The sequence below is a fragment of the Tupaia chinensis genome, unplaced genomic scaffold (assembly GCF_000334495.1).
Source record: "Tupaia chinensis unplaced genomic scaffold, TupChi_1.0 Scaffold000235_1, whole genome shotgun sequence".
In the NCBI taxonomy this organism is placed as follows: domain Eukaryota; kingdom Metazoa; phylum Chordata; class Mammalia; order Scandentia; family Tupaiidae; genus Tupaia; species Tupaia belangeri.
Genome location: NW_006159713.1, coordinates 1,225,772 through 1,243,700, shown reverse-complemented (window position 1 = coordinate 1,243,700; position 17,929 = coordinate 1,225,772). Strand labels below are relative to the sequence as shown.

Sequence of the window (17,929 nt, the reverse complement as noted above, 5' to 3'; positions counted from 1 at the left end):
GAAAATTAAATGGGAAATCACTTAATGTATTACCTTAGGAGAAACTATTATTTTTCCTGACTATACTACCATAAAGTGTGGATGGTAGAGATTACTGGAAATTTTCAGATTATTGTTTAAATGCAATTCTGGATTTAGAAATAACACACATATTGGAAAAGATAGCTTTCTGATACTAATTACAATGACGAGTTCATACTGTCCTTTTTGGGAAAATATTTATCTTCAGTCTTGTTCAGACAAATCCATTTTATTATAATTATTATTGGTAAAACTATCATTTATTATAAATTCAGTTGCATGGGATCATTTAAAGAATATTAGGCCTATCCATAAATGTTCTGGACTCTCAGGCACACAGAATTTTTAAGCATCAAATAAGACTCTGAGACAAAATTACAATATAACTTGATTCCTCTCCTTTTTGCTCAGGGATAGATGATCATTCAACAATTTTAACAAATTACAGATCTAAAGGGTAACTCTAACATTGGGGGAACTTGTTTCAGCATATTGGTTGTTTTTGAAAAAAAAAGAGAAGGATAACAGGGTGTTTACTATGCAGGCATCAATTCTGTAAAAACGGATGATTTATAGAAACTTTCTACCAGTAACAGCTTTCTAACCACAGGTAACTCCGTGTGGAATGAAACTAGGTTGAAGCAAAAGTAATTCCTAGTTGGCTGGTCAATTCTAAAAACGGAGTTGATAAATAGACTACTTTGAAGCAATCTGCACCGCACTCAGTAATAAAAGAACATTATGTGGATTTTCTCGACATCTGCTCTAAGTAGCAATGTTAGTTTTTTAGACTGCTGATTAAAAAGGGCTCTTCAGCATCAGGTATGTATATTACATTATGCTCAAGATGCAGACTGTTATGCTAAATGCTCTACTCAGGAATAAATCATATACACAAACAGACAACGTCATGGATCATTATAATGAATGGAGGTACCATGGGCAGGAAATCTAACTTTAGCAGAAAGCATCTTAAACTTGCTTATTTTTCATGGCCCCTCAGATGAGAAGGATGAGACCAGACATAAGGAAGGACTTAGCCAAATATAGCTCTTGTTTGTCAGGGACAACAAATCCCATCTCATAACAGAACTAACCTGGCGTGCCATTCCCTCCGCAGGTTCTGGCGTGTGGTGAGCAAAGCAAGGATGGCAGTCAAGATTTCATTCCTTTGTTCCACAGGGAGCCCCTCTCTTTTAACCTCGTGAAGCACGGCATTTGTCTAGAAGAAATGATCCAAAAAAAAAAAAGAGAGAAAAAGTGAAAAATTAATAATAAAAAAAAAGCCCATAAGCAAATAAGGACAGTAAATCAATGGCTTTTTTATTACAGTTTCCCTGCTAACAAATCAATACAGTAAATGATGGTCAAAAATGGCCAGCATATATTTTGTATTTAATCAATGTACATGGCACATAAGGTAAACTCTACAGCTCCATTGCCTTAAGTAACACATCAAGATCCTGTGCATTCCCACTCTAATTTTCTCAGCACACCAACAATTCTTTTCCCGGGAATTGCCTACCATGAGCTATTATTAGAAATGATTTTCACGTACCCTTCACTGTGAGTTGTTTGTTTTGCCTTTTTAAAATAGAGCAGTCTCTGACTTTCGCTCTCTCAGTTTCCTGTCGCCCAGCTGAGGCTTTCTGCACTGCCTCTCTTATTTGAATCATTACTTTCAATTTCTACCCATGCCAGCACTTCTCTTTTTAATTTATTTATTTCTGAGGGGAGAGAGTCACTTATTTTCCTTGCTAGTTGCAAATCACGAAATTGCAAAGAAATAAATGAGAGCACAAAAAATCAGAAAGACCATTATATCTTAATGAACATCTTTAGATTTTATAAATATTTTGAATTTAAAGTCAACTGTGGCTTCTGGGCCTTCTCAATGGGCAGAGTGGTAACAGGCTGTTCAAGTACAGCTTGATCCGCATGGAAGATCATGGGTTCGATTCCCTGGCAGGCTATACATGCCAGGCATGCATTCGTGATCCTAACTGGCTGATAAGGTTTGGGGATGAGGTAAGACTAAGGCATGAAATCTTGTTGAAGGAGCTTGTCTTATTCTCTTTGTAAAAGAAATCATTAAAACCTTTTTAAAAGTTAGTACAACTTCTCTGGAGACTTTTTAACCAAGGCAATTGCTAAAAAGAATGAACTTGTCACTTCTGTGTTCTAATCACTCAATATATTTCTTTTCAAATGGATGCCAATACATTTGTTTACTTACAGAGCACACTCATAATATGGCTCTCATGTAATCTGAACTATTTCTTCACTTCTCAATAGCATTTTACAGTGCATATTTAATACTTTCACAACAACTTCAAAAGAGGTGCAATGAACACTTGTTTCTGTAGCCTACATCCCTATCCAGTTTGCATTTGCTTGGCAGCAGCGACCAGATCACTTGTGAAAGTCTTTTCTTCTATTGTATGTTGTCTGGAGGGAATGTCAACCAAGATGTCTTGACATCTCCTAACAAGGAAATGAATAAGGCCAATGGGATTCTCTTTTCCATAACTTTAGGTCCCTAAGAGGAATGATGTGGACCAGTTAATGGCATATTGGTTATGTTGCTGGACTCCCATGGAGTTGACCGCGGTTCGAGTCCCAGACCCAGGAGCTTAAAACTCATGCCAGGCATAAGTGTGTACATGCTCAAAATTCTGAGAGGAAAATGGAGGAGAAGGGACTGATGTATCACCTCTGGGGGGGGGGGGGAGGGTGATTTCTCACTTTCTGTCTCTTTTTATCTCTCTGTCTCTTAAGTGAGCACATGTACCCTAAGGCAAAAATCTCTCTAAAAACAAACAAACAACAAAAAAAAGACAAAGAAAGTGGGAAAATGTAGAGGCAATTTATCAATTTCCTTAGTATCAATCACCCATGGTCCTCAGAGTGACCCTGATTTCCTGAATTTTCTGAGTCCAGATCATTCTCTTTTTGATAGTTTGAGTTATCAGTATCCTTTCATTTCCTTTCTTTTTCTTGGCCAGAGGGCTTATGTTTGTGGACCAGAGACAGATAAAGAGAGAACATCTCGCAGTGGGATCTGGTCATGCCACAATCTGCTTTTCTTCCATTTCTCCATCCTGTCAGGATCTTGGGCATGTGAGCACATATTCAGCGTATTTTTTAAGCAGCTAGGGCTGGGATTCAAACCCCGGTTGTCACTGTGGGATATGGCTCTCTCTACACAGTGCTTAACCAATGTGATATGGGGCTGGCTCTCCAATATTGTTCCAATAAAATCCCATTTTGTTTAAATTCATCAGAACCTGTTCTGGTACTTATTACCGAAAATGCTCAGTGATACAAACAAATAAGGCGCGATAGAAAGTACTGAGTTGTCAGGAAAGTCATGATGCTTTTATGCATAGAAAAACAGAAAAATACGTCATGACCTTTCTGACAACTTAACAGTATCTCCATCGTGAAGGATCTGAGATAATCAGACTAGCATTCACTAGGAAAAGGAACTCTAGTCTCTGTCGCCTATGTTCAGTATTACACCTGTTTTATTGGGAGATAGATATACTCAGTTGAATATTCAAACAGCTTTCATAAAAACAATATTTTCTGCCCTCCAGAACAAGGAGGAATGCTGAAATTCCACAGGTATTTCACAGGTAAATTCCACAGGTAAATTCCAGTGCATGAAATCCAGGATCCAGGGGCTACAAATTCAAATATGTGCTAAGGCCAGGAGGATAATCTGAATGAGTTAAGCAGAGGCTGCTCAAAGACAGCACATGCTCTGTCTAAAAATGCAGCCACTATTCAGCTGTGGCCAACTCTGCCATTCAGAAAAACTGGCTCAGTGGGGCTAGATCCACAAATTTTCAAAATGAACACCAAAAAAAAAAATGGGGGGTTTTGTTTTATTTTTTAATGTGAAAGCTCCTGACTTTATACATATTAGAAACTCATTTAAAAAAAAAATTAAGTACCTTGTCGGCCAAACAAAAAACACCAACAGGTTGAACAGAATTCAATATGCTGTTGATTTGTGCTCTCTTATCTAAATGATGTCTACTTTCAGAGAGAGCTGGGCATGAATGGGTATCCTGTTCCCTGTCCGTGACACCCTACCTCATGGACTTAAAAGTTGCAAGAAACATAAAACGCCATGTATTTTATCACTGTGTCTATGGGCACATATTACTTATGCAAAATATGTCAAATAGAAGATAAAGTACACATCCAGATGGCTCTAAAAGAATGATGAAAATAAAATATTTACCCTTCTGAATCTGTTAAAAAGATTTTTTTTAAGTTTACTTCTTTCTTTGAAGAGAGAGAAAAAAAGAAAGAGGAAGACTGAAAGAAGTATCCTCATGCTGGGAACTCTCCCACCACTGCCTTTGTAGCCAACCAGGATCATAGGCCCATATGCTCAGCATCTACTGGTCGACCAGGGAACCAAGTCCATGATCTTCCATATGGATTCAGTATGGCTTGAGCAGAGCATTACCACTACACTACCAAGGTGGCCTATTAAAATAATTTTTTTAAAGGCATTTAGCTCTGCCTTGCCTTTAACATCATTTTGTTTTATGCAGGAGGGGCGGGGAGGGGGTCACAGAGACCCTGTTTCTCATGTACCCTTCTAAAAAGGAGGGAGAAAAAATTTAAGAAAGTGTCACAAATGCAGAGAATGCTGTTTAGTTCACCACTGTATCTCCATAACCCACCTAATATCTTTTAATAATTATTTGTCAAATCAGTAAATCAAGAAGAAACTTGAAAAATAAGTATTGCAAAAATTAAATGCAACGGAAGACTGCCTTCTTTTAAGAAATTCATATTACTTAAACAATAATTCAAACACCAGATAAACTGAGAGACAATTCTGTGCTTCTCCAAGTTTTGTGCCTCATGTCACGTAAGGATTCACTTCAAGGTCTCTTTAAATAAGCAGATCCCCTAGTTAAGAGTTTCCCAAGTATCGCCTCCTTATAATTCTTACCATATTAATTTAAGCTATATGATATTTTATATTTTTCTTCAAATTTGTGCACTTTTTAAAATATGAATTCATTTTAAAAAGGAAAAACCAGGGACCAGAAGATGGCATAATGGTAACATTGCTGGACTCTCACATAGTTGACCATGGTTTGAATCCTGGACCCAGCAACTTAAAACTTATGCCCAGAGCATGTGCACGCATGCCCAAAATCCTGAGAGGAGAATGGAGGAGAAGGGATTGCAGTGTGGACATCCACCCTAGGAAGTGATTTCTCACTTTCCATCTCGTGTCTCTCTGAAGAGCACACATGCATTCCCTATAGCAAAAATCTCTCCAAAAAAATTTAAAATTTGAAAAAGGGAAACCAGCAGCACCTGTCTTACTAATGAGAAGATAATCAGAAAAGTAAATATATTGAGACCAGCAGATGACATGATGGTTACATTACTGGACTCCCACACAGTTAACCACAGTTCGAGTCCCAGACCCAGTGGCTTAAAACTGACACCAGGCCCATGTGTGTGTGTATGTGTGTGTATGTGTGTGTGTGTGTGTGTGTGTGTGTGTGTGTGTGTGTCCAAGCTCCCAAGAGGAAAAGGGAGGAGAAGGGACTGTGGCGTGGCCATCTTCCCTGAGGGGTGATTTTTTGCTTTCTGTCTCTGTCTCTCCAACAAGTATCCTATAACAGAAATATCTAAGGGTCAGCAGGTAGTACAGTGATTAAGGCACTGACTCCTACATGGCCAGCTGTGGTTCAAATCCCAGACCCAGCAGCTTGAAACTCACACTGGGTATGTATGCCAGCATGCTCAAATCCTGAGAGGAGAATAATGGAGGAAAAGGGATGGTGGTGTAGCCAGCTCCCTGGGAGGTGATTTCTCACTTTTTCTCTCTCCATCTTGCTCTGTCTCTCTGGTGAGCACATATGCACATATGCCCTATAGCAAAAATCTTTCAAGAAAAAAGAAACAAAAAAACCAAAAAAACAAAAAACAGAAAAACCCCTATATTTCTATTTCACTCTAGATAGATACATATTGTTTGTTGAAGGCTCTGAGACTAGAGCATCCTCCTTCTTTGTAAAAGAAAATCTGAACAAGTGTTAGAGAATGTTGAAGATGTATAGATTTATATGTGATGACTTCCTTGACATAATCACATGGATTATCTGATTAAAAAGAATTTGAGTAGTAATCACTTTCTCACAATGTGGTTCTCACTGTAGAGAGGCCCCAAGAGCCATCTGGCACCACTCTGGTTTATGCCCATGATCCACATTCCACATCTGGACACACTGCCCCATCACAGTGGTTTTTAAACACATTTTAGCTAACAACACTTAGCCTGTTCTCCTTAGATTCCCTGAGTGGATTCCTCATTCTGGCTCTTGTCTATTATCCCAAGGTTATACATTCTCTTCATTCTCTTCCCATCTCTTCTGCTTGCTTTCTTGGTGAGTGATCTCTCTCTCTCCAGTAACTACAAAGGTCCTCTAGAGATTAACGACATCTATACCTCAACGCTTAAGAAGACCTCTCCACTGAGTCCCACGTAACTAATGGTTGGCTTTCTCTCCCTAAACATGCTGCTCAAACATGGCATCTCAACCTTAACTAGTCCATATTTGAACGGATTACTTCTGTTCTCTAATCTTTCCTCTTCATTCATTTAGTTCTTCTCTTGTATTTCCAAAGAGTGGCAAATGGCACCACTGTCGATGTAATAACCCAAACTAGAACCCTAAGAACTATCCTAGTTTCCTCCTTTTCCCTTTCCAGCAGTCCCTAAATCCTGGCATTTCTCTCTCTTGAATATGACTCATACTTATCTATTCCCCAGTGCTACATGCTTAGTTCAGGTCCATCTCTCATCTGAACCATACAATTGCCTCTAAAATATTCTCTATCTGTCCATCACACTACTTTTATAAATTTTCCAGTCTTAAGAGTGACCTTCTCAAAGTAAAAGTCTGAATGAACATGTTATTCTCTTAAAAATTCAGCATTACTTACAACACTGGTTTTTAAGCTGTTGTTCATGAAGCCCTGGTACTTTCAAGAAGTATCTCAGGATCAACAAGAAGACAAGGAGCCTCTAAAACTCCATCAGAAGTACTCTGAGGTAGTTAAGTATGCATTAGTTATAGGTATTTTAGGGACACACACACACACACATATATATCTATCTGACATCTTGTAATGCATACAAAACTAACTGTAACTGAAAACACGTGGCTATTCTATACTACACATTACCTTACAACTTTATTGTATAACTTGACAATAACTACTTATTCTTCAAGAAATATCTAAATAATACCTCCTCTGTGAAACCTTCTATGAACCATGTCTTAGAGTGATCGCCTCTTCTTACACACCACCTCTGGATAGTTCAAACCATGTCACACTCCACTGCACTTACTTATTAATTTAAATGTTTCCTCCTCCAAGGTGTTGGATATATTGTTATATTCAGTGATTTTATGTATTCCCTAATTCCAGGAGATCATAAAGAAAGCACATGTAGACAAAAAGATGATATACAGAATTTAGTGCATGTAAGGTTTTCAGAGAGGAATCGCTCTCAGATTTAAAAGGAGAATTATAGAATGTACTCTCTCTTCAAAATTCTCTCTTCTATTTATTAGAATAGATAGCAATAATATCTATTTATTTTTATTTTATTTATTATTATTATTTAATTTTTCTGTAGGGAATGTGTGCTTTACCAGGGAGAGACACAGAGAGAGAGAGCGAGAGGGAAGGACAGAAAGCAAGTGATCAGATCCAGGACACAAACCATGGTCAGCCATGTGAGATTTCAGTTCCTTCACCATCACGCCACCTGCTGGCCTCTCAAAATCCATTTCTTAGTATCCTCCAAGGTCCCTAGCATGGCACTGTACAGTGAAAGAAAGTTCTGATAGATGCTATTGAATACCTTAAGCCAAATGACATGCAGGTCTGGTGAACAAGGTGATGATCAAGGCACAGAGTACTGTTTAGGGTCCAAAATAATGTGAAACAAGCTTGAGAGGTTATGTAAAATCAGGCTTTATTCTAAAAATAAAACCCAACCCCAAGCATGATTCAAACTATTCCTGAAGAAAATTCAAAGAAAGAAGTTGTTAAAACAATTTAAACAGTAGGATCAATCAAGAAAGAAAGGCATATGCTCTCACTAGGTGACTACCTGGAAGGGCAATACACATTTGGATGGATGTATCTAAAAATACATAGTTTCACTATACTATGACCACACTTAATCTACCTAAACCCTTCTAACATGCCAAAGAAAGAAGTCTCACTTTCTCCATTTCAGTCAAGAAAACTACTTTGGACACTGGCAATTCACAGCATACTAAGGACTCCCGAGAATTTCCTAGTGTCTTTAGTTTCTGCTGGCTCAAAACTTTATGCATAAAACCAAAGCAAAAAATCAATAACCAGAGTGTGGGGAGGTGAGAGAGATGAAGGGGAGGGGAGGCAGAGGGAGAAAGAATGAGAATGGGTAAAGAAAAACCAAAACTCTAAGGAGTTTTGAATTTTAGTCTTAAGTTTCATTTCTTTCTTGGAAAGTGTCTCCCAATTCTGAAATTACTCAATTGGTATTGAGCAATTCACCCAATTCTTGTTGGATATATTGCCATATTCAGTGATTTTCTGTATTCCCTAATTCCAGGGCACATGTAGACAAACAGGCGATATTCAGAACTCGTTGCATTTTTGGAGACGAATCACTCTCAGATTTAAAAAGAGAATTATGGCATTTACTCTCTATTCAAAATTCTATGATTCTTTAACTCTTTCGGCTCCTCTCTGATATGATGTAACTGATAGGCCCATAACTCCAAAACTCAAGTTTAATCTCTCCTCCTCACAAATCAGAGAACTTGGTCTAAGGAAATGCAGAGAAATAAGATGGCATTCTATAAATATGAATGGTAATCCTTCTGCTTGATTCAAAAAAAAAAAAAAAAGTCTAGTGCTTTTCCTATGATTTCCAAATGCCTATCAACACCAGGATCCCAGAACTGCATACCTTTCCCATCTTGCCATCTTCCCACCCTCCCCACCACCAAAGTAAGTAATACCGTCATTATGGGAAAAATGCCACTCCTAACACTTTTTTATATACATAGCTGTCTCATGTTAAGGCTGTATTTCCCCTCAGTTCACACAAATTACAAAGATATGCTCTGCCTGATAATGAGGGCTAAAGGTTCAACTTGTGAAGAAACTTGGTTTAAGATGTTATCAGCTGGGAAAGCTATTTCCTCACATCAACATTGCCACGGGCTGTCAAAAACCCAACCAGAGCTGCCCTCTTCAAAAGTCCAGGAATACTTTTTTCCCCCTTTTTTTCCTCTCTTTCTTCACCCCCCTTTTTTAAAGCAAAAAAAAAAAAAAAAGAAGAAGAAGAAGAAGAAAGGCACAGAACCCACTGAGATAGCCTTAGTCCCATCAAAGAAAGGTCGATCTCAGGTCTTCCTTCATTTACTGATTGTCAGTTTAAGATGGCTCTTTTGTGAGGCCTCTGTAGCTCAATGCTGAGTGATGCCTTCACATTTACTAAACTGGACTGGGCACCACCAAAGATTTCCAGCACGCTTGGATCCACAGCCCAGCAGGACAAATAAACATTTCTCCCAGCTCTTTTGCCTACCTTATCTCTCTCTCTGGGAGCAGGAGGTTTTGGGGGGTGCCAATATTTACACAATGTTAAAACTTTCTTTCCCCTGTTTCCTGAATTTGAGAAAACACATCCTGGATGACCTCGGGTAAGAGATAACAGCAAGTCACACTGGGTGCCACGTCCGTCTACTGGACTACTTCAGGCTGCTGTCCTCATCTCGGCCCTCCCTCCCCGACCCTTCATGTTCTACTCACCAAAAACGGAGATAAGCACTACTCTCTTAAAAGGAAGGCACAAAGCAAAACTCTCCAAGAGGCTGCCAACAAAGCAGCCTTTTATTCCCACCTAAAGACACACTTGGTTCAGTTCATCTCAAAGACCCGCTTTATTTGAATGAACATCTCAGCAGAGTTCACCAAGTGAATTCTCAAAAACGAACCCAGTAAGACACATTTTAGCATTTTTACGTCACATGCTATCAGGCTAATAAGGATGCTGAAAGTCATTGCGTATTGTCTGTGGGGAAAGAATTCAGTGAGACTCTTTGATCAGTTAACTCACAAGGAAATACTAGCACCTAGCTTGAAAACGCTTATTAAGATATTAAATTTTGGGAACCAGCAGTTAGCGTAATGGCTATGTCGCTGGACTCCCACGTAGTCGACCGTGGTTCGTGTCCCGGACCCGGTGGCTTAAAACTCACGCCGGGCGCGTGCGCGTGCGTGCCGAATATCCCGAGCGGAGAATGGAGGAGAAGGGATTGCAGCGTGACCATCCCCCCTGGGGGGTGATTTCTCGCTTTCTGTCTCTATGTCTCTCTCTGTCTGTCTGGCGAGCGCACGCGCCCTACAGTGAAAATCTCTCCAAAAAAAAAAAAAAGATATTAAATTTTGTTTTATTTTTAATTGACAAATGAAACTTGTATATATTTATGGTATTCGGTGTGATGTTTTAATACATGTGTATGTTGGGGAATGATCAAATCAGGCTAATTTGCACATCATCTCTTCAATTATCTATCATTTCTTTGTGATAAGGACATTCAAAATTCTCTCTTCTAACTTTTTGAAATATATAAATAATCTACATAAAGTGTTTAACCCAATGCTTAGCATGTACAGATGCTTGGTAAATGTTAAAACCTGTTACTATTATCGGCAGCAGCATCAGGTGTAGAAATTTGGGAGGGGAAAAAAACAAATCACAGAAGAAAAAAATGTGGATTCTGCTTGAGTCCAAAATCCAAAAATACTGTAGCCATGACTTTGCATAATTAATAGTTTTTCCTAAAGTACTTACAGAGTCTCTCTCACTTTTCTCCCCCTGTGTGTAGAAAAAAACCATTATACTTCATCTGATTCACTAAAAGCCATAGAGACACAGCAGTCCTCCTGGCACTGCATGAACTCTTGGGGACAGTGGTGTGAATGACCACTGGAATGTTCCAGCTGCTGGAGGAAAAGATGGCCTGCCTCATACATTTAACCTGGGATGCTGGGGCAGTAGATGAAAGCTAGACCTCAGAGATCTAGTTGGCAACTTTGGTGTTTCAGATGATGGTGAAAAACAGCCCATACGTTTGCTGAGGAAAGGGGAAAAAAAAAAAAAAAAAAAGGTGAAGGAGGAAAAAAAAGTGTTGTTTATAGAAGCCAGCTGCTTGGGCCTTGGCGCCAGCAGCCCCTCATCCTGCTATTTTACGCTTGCACCCTCACTGCCCCCACTGGCACAGGTACAACTAAATGTTGACTCCAGTGCTGCAGAGAGCACTCGACTGATTTTGTACATGATTAATTGCCAAAGACATGGCTGGCCATATGGAACAGAGAAAGCATCAAGTAATTCATACTTCTGTATGTGATCGCTTGGCCCCTGTTGTTTTAATGTACAGGAAAGAGCTAGTATAGCACGGCCCTGGTGTCTTGCCCCTGACAGCCCATTAAGAAATCTCAAAGCACCTAGTCGAAGTTATGCTGTTGGCTTTTCAATAGCAGCCTAATAAAACAGAAGCAAAGCTTTCCAACTAGTCTTAAATCTTTCACATACAGTACATTAACTACTGTGGCTAAAACAACGGGCTTCTTATGATAGGAAATGGGATTTGATTTCTAGTCTCTGCATACTTACTGAAAGCCTTTTTTTGACCCTTACGGAGTTTACAAAATCATTGTTCTTTTTTTTCCCCTCCGTTTTCCAAGGAACCTAGTAGATTTGTTTGTTTTAGTAGAGTCTACTCTTCATCACTATTACATACCGTCTATATAATAAAGGTGATTTCGTAGAGAGGAGAAAAAAAACAGTATAATTATTTTTTACCAAGAAAGCCCAGGCACTATTCTAGCTTCCAAAAAGCATTATTAGCTTTCTTTAAAAACAAGATGAAACAAAACTTATACACTGGAGGGGACAGCTTCACATGCTTATTACTAACTTCGCCTTCTCTCCATCACTCTGAAATGTATCCACCCAAAGTGGGAAAGAATATCAATTTATTTTCCAGTTGTTCTACTGTTGGCCCTGGGTGACATTCTACTCCAGGCAGAAGAGGACATGTTACTTAAGGTGCAATTCTACCCCAACTTGCAGTCTATTCGCTTTATCCTCTACTAAAATCTTTGCAGACTGTTATTTTCAGTCTGAGGAAAATATATATACATTTCTACCATGTTTTCCTCTCAAGGATCTGGCAAATGACAGCACTAAAAATTATAATACCATCAGTAATTTCCTTTGTTAGTTCTGACACATGTTGGTAGGGATGACTTTGTCGGCACTTTCCATTAGAAAATGTTTATACAATCTTCTATTCCTAGGTGTTGAAATTTTTCTTATCGTAAGAGACACCATATATGAGAAGATCCATGTGATTGCCTACCCATTAGATGAACTGTAGTTGCCTCCATCGCCGAACTGGGCTATCAAACCATTTAGAGGTCCAAACCAATGGGAGACTCTCTGCCGCCCTGTTGCTTCACCTTCCTCACTACACTGGTACTTTCCAAGATGCCCAACTTAATAAACAAGTTCATGAAACACAGATAGTATGAGCAAGTCTCTTAGAAGAAAAAAGAAAAAACTACACTGAAACGGACTCATAATATTGCAATAGAGATAAAACCCAAGACTTCTACAAAGACAAGAAAGTGTTTTGTTTTGTTTTGTTTTGTTTTTTCAAACAAAAGGTCTCACATATTTATTACTGAACCAACCTACTAATGCAAAACTTAGAAACAAAGTGAAGCATCATTTTTTTTTCCCCAGTAAGACACCCCCAAGTGTCCAGGCAGTAGTGACCATTTTCAGCTTGATATGGGAAGACCAGAGTGACCTCGGTACAGCATAAATATGTGGCCCATATCCCGTCCAGTTCCTCATAACCCAGCTTGGTTCTTCCCCAGGGTTTCCTCTTGGAGTTGTAACTGATTTTATTACCAGTTTTCATTCTAATCCACTGGGGAATAGAATGATTTTTGGCCAGAAACTGCTTGATTCTGAAAGCCTTGTGAGATGACATGGCAAAGAACTGAGTGGACCACACACACCAAAATGACAGAGAAAGGAAGAGCAAGAAAGTGTTTTCATTGACCCTTGCCTATAAAACTGTTCTTAGTTTGCATTATTATTATGGCATGCTCTATTAAGTATGATAACAATGTAATTCCCATTTTGCATATCTTCGTCCATCCCTTTCAGGAGGGTGAAACACTCGAGTAATACACATCAGTGTCAGAAGCACAAGCATGCTAATTCTTTAAATCTCTAGCTCACTGGAAACAGCAGATGGCATAATGGTTGCATTCCTGGACGCCTACGTAGTTGACCCTGGTTTGAATCCTAGATCTGGTGGCTTAAAACTCACGCCAGGAACACGTGCATGTGTGCCCAAGATCCCAAGAGGAGCATGGAGGAGAACAGACTGTGGTGTGGCCATTCCCCCAGGGGGTGATTTCTCGCCTTCTGTCTCTCTATTTCTGTCTCTGTGGCAAGTGCATGTGCTCTATAGCAAAAAACTCTCTCTTAAAAAAAAAAAGAAAAGAAAAGAAAGAAAGAAAAGAAAAAACAGGGACCAGCAGTTGGCATAATGGCTATGTCGCTGGACTCCCATGTAGTCGACGTGGTTCAAATCCTGGATCTGATAGCTTAAACTCAGCCAGGCACATGTGCATGTGTGCCCAAGATACTGAGAGGAGAATGGCAGAGAAGGGATTGCAGCGTGGCCATCCTCCTTGGGGGGGGGGGGGATTTCTCGCTTTCTGTCTCTCTATCTCTCTCTGTCTTTCTGGCGAGCTAATGTACCCTATAGCACAAACCTATCCCTCCCAAAATAAAAATAAACAACAACAACAACAAAACAAAAATAAAAACCTCTGTCTCACTGCTACTGTGATAGTAGCAGTAACAGATTATAAATAAAACTATTATGCCTAATACTTCCATATTATATATACATGTACACACATGATAAAAATGAATATACATAAAATCGCTTCTTTAAACAAGCATTTCTAAAATCTCATCCATGGGAATAAACCCACCAAAGATGCAAAACCTTCCATAATAATAATGATGATGATGTTTATATTGCAGCCATGCTGTCCAGCTACTACATGGATCTAGAACCAAGTAGAGATGTACCTTACATATTTCACATAATGAATACTAAAAAGACAGCTGACTTCCCTCTAATTATTGTAGCAGTGCCTCACCTTATCTTCGTCATCTCAAACTATTCACTCCACAAATAACTCTCCCAGCCCCATCACAACACACACATGCTCCTAATTCCCAGCCACCACTGGGAAGAATCTCACTGCACTAATCTGTTTGTTGGCCTAACTGCTAATTGGAGGTGAATAATGGCCAGCTACACCAACCACTAAATAATTGAGCCACCGATTATGTTTGGCCTGAAAGTGGCTTAGCACCTTCCGATCCTTGGGCAAGTGAAAAGTTACCCAAGATCTCCATTAGATCAGCTCCCTCCTTCCCTCAAAACACCAGTAGCACAAAGGCTGAAGTGGTCTGTCGTGCACACTGGATTATATGAAGTGTAAAACATTGGGAGAAAGGGGAAGGTGGGGGGGGAAGGCCTTTGAAAGGGAATGGGGAAAAAGAAATCACACTTGCAAGAGGATTCAGCTGACAGCTCAGTCCCTAACAAGTGAGACAAGTGAATATGTTTGGAAACATTGTGAATGCAGGAAGAGCCCGGGCCTTTTGTCTGCAGCCCTACAGTGTGTCTTTAACCCAACTGCTGCCTGCATCACTGAACATATGTTTTCTACACAAGAACTGAAGCAGAAAAGGTTCTTTGTTATAATTCACTCTTTTGTACATATCTGTCCACGCCCCCCCTTCTCCCCACCCCTCTTTCAGTAACATCCAAACCAAAGCCCTGCTCAGGAGAGTGAAGCCAGAAAGCCCTACTGAGGCCTTCCAACTGCCCCCCAGGTCTAGAGAACTGGTCTCCCCAAAGCGGCAATGGGACGAGAGCCGACATTTATTTAGTGCTTACTGCCTGCCATGCAAACAAGCATTTCAACATTATCTCATTTAATCCAGCAATTGCCATATAAAAGGCATTAGTGTTTTCTTTTTCTTCTTTTTTAAAAGAATCATTTGTTTAATTTTATTTATTATTATTATTTTTTTAATTGACCAGAGAGAGATGGGAAGGGAATGGGGGTTGGGGGGGTGGAGTAAGGAAGCAAGCCACCAAGTCTGGGACTTGAAATGTAGTCGGCCATGTGGGAGTCCAGCGCCCCAACCACCATACCACCTGCCAGCCCTGGCATCGGTGTTTTCAAGATGAGAAAACTGAGGCACAGAAAGAGTAAATCATTCTACAAAGCCTCAGAGGAAGAGTTCAGTTCTAGACATTTGAATTGGAACACCCAGCAGGATTGGAGCATGGGAAGAACATCTATCTAGAAACAAAAGACTGAAGGAAATGACACACACACACACAAATCGCTCTGAACTTTAAATGTCACTGTATCCAAGCTGGGATCTGCATGGTACAGAACTCAAATTTAAGCAAAGCTAGTAGGTGAGTTTCTCAGCCCTCAGCTGCGATGAATTAAAAGTGATGGTTGGCAGGAGGTCTCTTTCACCCTTGTAAACCTCAGCTTGAGGAGGAGGGCAAAGGCTCTGGAGACCAACTCCTTAGTGACTACGTCGTCCATGGGTGGTTACTTATCTTCTTTGAACCTCAGTTTCTTCTTCTGTAGAGGATATTTATAACATTGCAGAGGACTGGCACGATTCTTTTTCTTTTTTTCTTTTCTTTTATTTATTTTATTATTTTTTTTTACACATTAAACACAGAATAAAGCCTGACACATGGCTGTTGGCTTCTCTTTCCCACCCTAGAATTCTGCTACTAAGACTTTGAATGAATCTAGAGTACTGGCCACTTAGAGCCACATAAACCTACTAAATTCAATCTCATTGTTTGAATGAGAAGCCTTTTTTTACTCCTCTCCCTCACCCCTACCCATTCAATGTTAACAGCACATCTAGTTCAGATAAGGTGATATTTCTTAATCTGAGTGTTTTCTGGGTGATAATGCCGCTGATAAAATAGCGGCTGTCATTACTAAGCACTCCCTGCATACCAGATGCTGCTCCTATGCATCATATCATGGCATACTAACAGTAAGTCTGTAAGATAAAGGTATTATTCCCATTATACGGTTAAAAAAAAAAAAAAAAGGAAATAAACTTAGATTAAGTAATTTTCTTTTTTTTTTTTTTTGGTTATTTTTGTTAGGTTTTTGCCATAGGGCAGGTGTGTGTGCTCACCAGAGAGAGACAGAGAGAGGGAAAGTGAGAAATCACCTCCATCCCAGGGGTGGAGATGGCCACATGCAATCCCTTCTCCTCCATTCTTTTCTTGGGATTTTGGGCAAACATGCCCAGTATGATTTTCAAGCTACTGGGTCTGGGACTCGAACCACAGTCAGCCATGTGGAAGTCCAACATCTTAACCACCGTGCTACCTGCTGGCCCCAATTTACAAAATTTGATGCAGTAAGTGAGCAATAGTGCCAAATCTAACCCAAGTATCAGACTCCTATGCTAAAATATGTGTAAACCAGCTTATGCATTGTGAAGTGCTTGCATGAACATTATTTCATTTGATCCCCATAAAAGTGTTTTGAGTCACCAGGCACGGCATGCGCATGTGTGCCCAAGATCCCGAGAGGAAAAGGAAGGGACTGTGGTGTGGCCATTCACCCTGGGGGGTGATTGCTCTCTTTCTATCTTTCTGTCTCTGTCTTTCTGGTGAGCGCACATGCCCTATAGTAAACCCTCCCCCCCAAAAAAAAATGTTGTGAGTTAGGTACAGCAACTATTACCAAGCCCATTAATACAGATAAGGAAACTGAGGCTCATCTAAATTAAAAAACTCATTTGATACAAAAATGAGTAAAGGAGTTGAGCTAAGACTAGAAGTCAGATATCCTAACTCCAGGCCTGACACATTTTATAGTGAATACATGGAACAGAATTTTCTGAAAGCAAATTACCATGTGATAAATCTATCAATGATAGTTGGATTTTTGCTACATTTGGATCTTTGGCAAACATCTAGCTCACAATACCTGTACACTTATAAGCTTACCATCATCTAGAAAGGGAAATAAACTACATACACAAGGTAGAGGATAATCAAGAGCATTACAGAAAGCAACTGTTTAGGGACCAGCAGATAGTGTAATGGTTATGTCACTGGACTCCCATGTAGCTGACTACAGTTCAAGTTCTGGACCTGGGGGCTTAAAACTCACGCTAGATGCATATGTGTGTTGCTCAAAATCCCAAAAGGAGAATGGAGGAGCACTGCAGCATGGCCATCCCCCTGGGGGGTGATTTCTCGCTTTCTATCTCTCTGTCTCTCTGGCAAGTGCACATGCCTTATAGCAAGACTCTCTCTCCTTAAAAAAAAAAAAAAAAAGAATATACACCAAGTACTGCACATTTTGAGTTTGACTTTATGTTTATGAAACAGGCTCTACTAGAATGTCTTGTTCAGTGTCTATCATAACGTTAATGCTATCATGTAACCTGATCTGTGCTAAACACTATTATCATTTTCAATTTGAGACAATGAAAACTAAAAAGTAGCCATGTAAGAACAAAGATATAATTAACAAATATCGCCACAAAAACCCACCTACCTTTAACAACCTTATTATTCTAAAGATTCCTGAGGTCAAGGCTATGTCTCACTATAATGAAGCAGTTCGTGCTATTGACAATGTGACTACTAAAACTCTAAATGAAATTACCATC

General features: G+C 39.6%; 1 protein-coding gene across 1 annotated transcript in view; it reads right to left on the bottom strand.

Annotated features, from left to right (window-relative positions):
- Positions 1–17,929, bottom strand: part of FTO (FTO alpha-ketoglutarate dependent dioxygenase) — a 456,284-nt gene that overhangs the window by 175,876 nt on the left and 262,479 nt on the right. The window contains exon 8 of the mRNA XM_006148379.3: positions 1,119–1,243. Coding sequence (XP_006148441.1) covers positions 1,119–1,243 — 125 coding nt within the window. The remainder of the gene's footprint in view (positions 1–1,118; positions 1,244–17,929) is intronic.